The sequence below is a fragment of the Myxine glutinosa genome, chromosome 1 (assembly GCF_964187855.1).
Source record: "Myxine glutinosa chromosome 1, kmMyxGlut1.1, whole genome shotgun sequence".
Lineage (NCBI taxonomy): Eukaryota > Metazoa > Chordata > Myxini > Myxiniformes > Myxinidae > Myxine > Myxine glutinosa.
This window is the reverse complement of record NC_136261.1, coordinates 401849884-401855883: the sequence shown is the minus strand read 5'-3', so window position 1 is coordinate 401855883 and position 6000 is coordinate 401849884. Positions and strand designations below refer to the sequence as shown.

General features: G+C 45.6%; 1 protein-coding gene across 1 annotated transcript in view; it reads right to left on the bottom strand.

The window, feature by feature from the left end:
• Positions 1 to 4281: 4281 nt before the first annotated feature.
• LOC137417321 (E3 ubiquitin/ISG15 ligase TRIM25-like) overlaps positions 4282 to 6000 on the bottom strand; it is a 60833-nt gene continuing 59114 nt past the window's right edge. The window contains exon 8 of the mRNA XM_068103171.2: positions 4282 to 4863. Within this exon, the coding sequence (XP_067959272.2) occupies positions 4343 to 4863 (521 nt within the window). The 3' untranslated portion in view covers positions 4282 to 4342. The remainder of the gene's footprint in view (positions 4864 to 6000) is intronic.

The following is a 6000-nucleotide window of genomic DNA, read 5'->3' as shown; positions in this document are numbered from 1 at the left end:
ATTTTTTGTATTAGAGGTTTCCTCCTATCTTTCACCGTTCAGGAGAATAGCTTGCGCAGACAAACAAACAAAAACTTTCTTTTATAATATAGAGATAAAATAATAATATAATATAATATAAATATAGAAGAAGATGATAGATAGATAGAAGAAGAAGAAGAAGATAGATAGATAGAAGAAGACTAGCCGAAAGCACCACCAACCTGCCTGCGGTGAGTGAGTGAAAGGCCCTCGGAGTTAGCTTCACCGCAGGAGATTCCAATGATTCTGAAAGCTTTGGTTTCAACAGCGTGAAGCCGTGCTAGGTGTGAGGCAGGAGCACCGGCCCAGAGGGGGGAACAGTATTCCATTAAGCTGCAGATGAAAGCCTTGTTTGTGGTGAGGACCTCAGGTGTGCCAAGGAAGGACTTCGCACGACGGAGGATGCCCAGTCGGCGACTGACTTTGCAGGCCAGCTTGGAAATGTGGTTTTCCCAAGAAAGATCATGGCAGATAGTGAGCACCAGAAGCTTGAGCGACAGAACTTCTTGGAGAGGATTGTTGAGAAAGTAGATGGGAGGGTTTTCCAGTTGGTCTTTTCGGAGAGACATCGTAGGAGTGTGAGATTTGTCAGGATTGAAAGACATGTTCCACTTGTTTGACCAGTCTGTGATTTTGTCCAGGTCTGCAGAGAGTGAGGAGGCTGCAGACTGCCAATCTGAGGGATGAGGAATGGAGCGGCAGAGATTGGAGTCATCAGCAAAGAGATAGAGAGGATTTTCCAGAGAGTCGGAGAGATCATTGATGAAGACCAGAAAAAGCACAGGGCTCAGAACACGGCCTTGGGGAACTCCAGCCAGAACAGGCAGGGGAGATGAGAGAAATCCATTGAGAGCCACATGTTGAATACGACCAGAGAGGAAGTCCGCAAGCCATGCATGGAGATTTCCATGGATACCATAGGAGGAGAGTTTGGTGAGCAGAGCGTGGTGCCAGACTGTAAGGGAGACAGCTCTAATTTCCTGTTTGGCATTGAGGACCTCCATCCATTGTTGAGACAGCAGAAGCAACATGTCCAGAGTAGAATGACCTGGTCTGAATCCAAATTGATGATTGGAGATCAAGCCATTGGAGAAGAGGAAGGATTTGATATCCGAAGCAATGATGGATTCCATGACTTTGTTGATAATTGGGAACAGACTGATTGGTCTGTAGTTGCAAGGACCTGTTTTTTCACCTTTTTTGTGTAAAGCGGTAATGTTTGCTGTTTTCCAAAATGCTGGCAGATGACCTTGAGCAAAAGAGAGGGTGAAAAGAACAGAGAGAGGGTGAAATAGAGCGGCAGAGCAGGATTTTAGGACCCGTGGGCTGATGCTGTCTGGTCCAGTTGCAGAATCAGAGTCGAGGTTTGACAAAAACTTCTCCACCTTGTCAGGAGAGGACACAGAGTCCAGGAGCAGTTGGGTTCGACTGGGTAAGGTGGGAACAGAGAGAGATGGGTTTGGGCACAAGATTTTGAGGCAAACACAGAGTTGAGGCATTCGCCTTTGTCACGTGCGGTGTCAACTGTGTAGCCATTTGAGGTAAGGGAAGGGATGGAGAGGGAACAAACACCAGAAACAGATTTGACAAGACGCCACCAGGATTTGGAGGAAGGAGACAGGTTTGAGAGTTCATTCTTAAGTGTGGAGAAATAGTGCTTCCTGGAAATCCTAATGGTAGACACACACTTGTTCCAAGCTTGGTGGAAGGAACTGAGATTGCCTTCAGTTGGATTTGCCTTCCAAGAGGCAAAGGCAAGTTGTTTCAGGGCAACTCCCTCACCACAAGATTCAGTGTACCATGGACGGGAGGAACGGTATGACAACTGAAGACGAGATGGGATAAACCTGTGCATGAGAGAGAGCAGTTTGCTTTGGAAGAATTCCCAGGAAGAATTGATGTTGGAGGCAGTCGAGATGGGAGATCAGTCCAGATGATTGATGGCTGCTTGCAGACCGTGCCAGTCAGCCTGAGTGAAATGCCAGACTCGTCGGCGCTGAGGACGCTCTCTGAGAATGGCCAGAGAGATGTCCACTTTAACAAGCACATGATCAGAAGAACCGATTGGAGCAGAAGAAGAGCAGCAGACATTTGCAGGGAAGAAATTGACAGATTGTGTCAGTCCCAATGAGTCGCAGAAGTCCTTTGCTGAGGTGCCCTGGCTGGTGAGAGAGGAACCCACACCCAGCCAGCTGGCATGACGACAGTTGAAGTTGCCACATATGAGGAAGAGAGAGTTGGGATGAGTTGATAGAAGTTGGTCCATGTTGTCAGACAGCAAAATGTAAATGGAGTCATCACAGTAGGACTGTACAGAACACATTTGAACAAAAGGTGGGAGAGAAGAGGAAGCCGTAGCCAGAGGTACTCCTGGGGGTGGGGTGGAGAGAGGGCAGTGCAAGGAGAATGAGGAAGAGAGTTTTTGATAAAGATAGCAACACCACCATCAGGACGAGGCTCAGGTCTATCATACCGGAGGAGGGAGTAACCAGGAAGAGATATTAAGGAATCAGAGACATCTTGAAGGAGGAAAGTTTCTGTTCAGCAGACCAAGTCTGGATTGTCAGAAGCAACCTGAATGGAGAGATCAATCAGGTTTGAGCGAAGGCCCCGGATGTTTGAGGTCCATACCGTTAATGAGGAGAGAGGGGAGCATCGGGTGCAGGACAGGGGAGGGGAAGGGTAGGGTCAGATGATGGATGAGAGGGGGAGGTAGGAAGAGCAGTTGAGAGCGTGTCAGAGATTACAGAAGAGTTACAAGAAAGGGTAGGATGAGGAGGACGAAAGGTTTGATGGTGATGGGATGAGGCACAGTGAGGGGTTGTTTGAGGTGGAGGCAGAGAAAAGTAGAAGGTTGGGGGAGGTGGAGGTATGAGATAGAAGGGAGACAAAGTGGGGAGGAGGCAGCTTTGAGGAGGAGGGGGAGGGGTAGAATTGGAGAGGGATGGTAGGGGGGAGAGATTTGAAGGGGAGGGGTTGGACGGGAGTTTTGAAAGTGGATGATTCATGAAAGATGAACATTTATGACAAATTGGGTTTATTGTGATTTTCAAGTTAGCGATCCGATTAAGAACGATGGAGGAGGGGTGGAATGAATGTGAATTTAGAGCATGTAGTGAGGAAGAATTATAAGAAATTGAATTTTTCTTTGAAGTGGAATGAGTTGGAGAGGAAATTGAAAAAAGCCTTTTAAATACAAAGAAAAACAGCGTGTTGTAATATACCACTGAATAAAACACTGCAGGGGAAAGTTTAAACATTTTAACAGAACCGTGAAGAACAATGTCATATTCACAAAAATACCAATGGGGAGAGAGCCAAGAGGGACAACCACGAGTCATGTGAACAGGGCAAAAGGTGGAATGCAAGGAGATAATGGGGGCGGGGTGAGACAGCGCACTGGACAGCAGCACACGATGAGACAACAGCACATATGGAGAAAGGGGAAAAAAAATAATTGTTTGTTTGTTTGTTTGTTTTTTTCGGGGGGGGGGGGGGGGAAGGGGTGGTTCAAACGTCAGACAAAGATTAGATGTTCAGGGAAGTTCGGGGGAGAAGGGAAAAATCTAAGAACCTAGCAAAAACAATGAAGGAAGGAACTTAAGTTAAACACCGATTGGGGAAGCCTCAGGCTACAAGGCCGCACACGCGGGGCAAACAAACGATTAATTTATTACGAGTTACAGGAAATTCAAACCAAAACGAACTAGAAACAAACAATAACGCAAAGACGATAAAATAACGAGTGGAAATTTGACAAACACACGAATGGAAAAATAACTTCACTTTGGATGCCGGGAGAGAACAAAAGTCGCCACCTCGATCGAAAAACCCGAAGTGGAACCGATGAGTACTGAGTAACTAAGTAACTCAATTGGAGATAAAGAGATAGTAACACCTAAAAGGTCACATGGTCATGTTTGCAACGGCGTGATTATCGATACATGGTGAACATTCTGTTAATACCATCCATGGTTCCACATTCTACCTGTGATCAGATCCAAACCCACTCTCATCTTCACTATTAACGCTCGTGCTCCATTCCAGGTAACCACAAAGGGTTTCATCTACCTGGAAGAACTTTCTTCACTCAGACATCTCATTCAATCACTCATTTGAAGAAGAGGAACAATCCGTATTGAGGAGAGGGAAGAGTTCGAGTTCAAGTTCATCTCACATCAAATAAGATAAACAATGAACTTATTAAATTATATAAACTTTATTATAATATAAACATTAATCAGTAATCAAATCGTCATGAACAAGTAAATGATTTTATTGATTTGAACCCAAAATAACGGGATCAGTTCGTGATGAAAGTTTATTTCACTAAATGTACAAAACGAACGGAATTGACACAAACCCCAATAGCGGGTTTAACGGGGTCCATGAAGTTCCCCCTGAACACGTGCAGGACCTGCGAGTCAATGAAACACGTCAACTCTCCCGCCTCGCAATCCAAGAAGAACCCAAACAGTTTAGGCTCCCTCGGCACGGACAGGGTGGTACATTGTTTGTTGTGATATGCGGAGCATTTGTCATAATGTTTATTTAAACACCAAGATTCGGGATTCCCTCCCAACACGCAACCTCTCCCTTTCCTCCCCATGGAGTTTAAACAGATTCCGATTCCACACGAACTACTCGAACTCACATCGACCTCCCAGTAATGACGACCCGAGGAGAAACTCTCAAAGGAAACGACTTGCGGATACAAATCAAACCGATCAGGATGTTCTGGGTACTGTTTGTAGGTCCCGGTTAGAGTCGCTGACGTGAGACCCCGGGAAATCTTGATCCATCGATATGCAGAGTTTGGGTCCAGACTCAGGGTTCGCCCATCTGCGGACACGACACGGGGTCGCGGGCATTGTTAGACAAACGGACAGAAACACAAACACATAAATCTTTTTCCATGAACTTTGGGAATCACATTTATGCACAAAAATGTTTTTTTACAACAATTGTTTTTGTTTATTTTCTCAATGATCAACAAGGTACATTATTTATTTAGTTATTTATTTACTTCAGATCAACAACGTAAATGATTTATTTACATACACTTTCATCTCCCGGTGTGTACCCTGGTTTAGAATAGGTACACCGTATCCCTGCGTGTCATAGGAGGCAACTAAAAGGGTTGGTGTCAGGAAGGGCATCCGGCCATAAAAACATTGCCTCAAAAAGAGAACCATGACAATTACAACTACATATGGGCAGGGTACAGCCCAAAGTGGAGATCGGTTTCTGAGGTTTGGGACATGGAATGAAGGGACAATGACAGGGAGATCAGGAGAAGTGGTGGAAGTATTGGTCAGAAGAAGAGTGGATATATGTTGTGTGCAAGAGACGAGATGGAAGGGAAGTGGTGTGAGAATGGTGAAGGGTAGGCAGGGACAGAAATACAAGTTTGTGTGGCAAGGGTGCCAGGAGGGCATGAATGGTGTTGGTGTCCTGTTTTCTGAGGAGTTTGTAGACAGTGTGGTGAGTGTGATGAGAGTGAGTGATAGGTTGATGATGATGAAAATGATGATTGGAAAGCTCTTGGTGAAAGTCATCTCGGGATATGCTCTGCAGGTTGGTCGGAGCGATGAAGAGAAGGACAAGTTCTGGTGTGCGATAGAGAAGCTGATGGAAAACGTGAAAGATGAGGAAGTTGTTGTGGCAGGAGGAGACCTAAATGGACATGTGGGAAGGAGTATGGACGGTTTTGAGGGAGTTAATGGGGGTTACGGATATGGTGTGAGAAATGGAGAAGGTGAAAGGATTTTGGAGTTTGCTGATGGAGCTGATTTGTTGATTTGAAATACTCAGTTCCATACAGAGGATAATAAGCTTGTTACATACACGTCAGGTGGGTCGACGACACCGTTGACTACCTCATGGTGCGTAGGCGAAATAGGGGGCACCTCCGGGAAACAAAGGTGATCCCGGGGGAGGAGGCTGTTTCACATCACCACTTGGTTGTCTGCGACATAA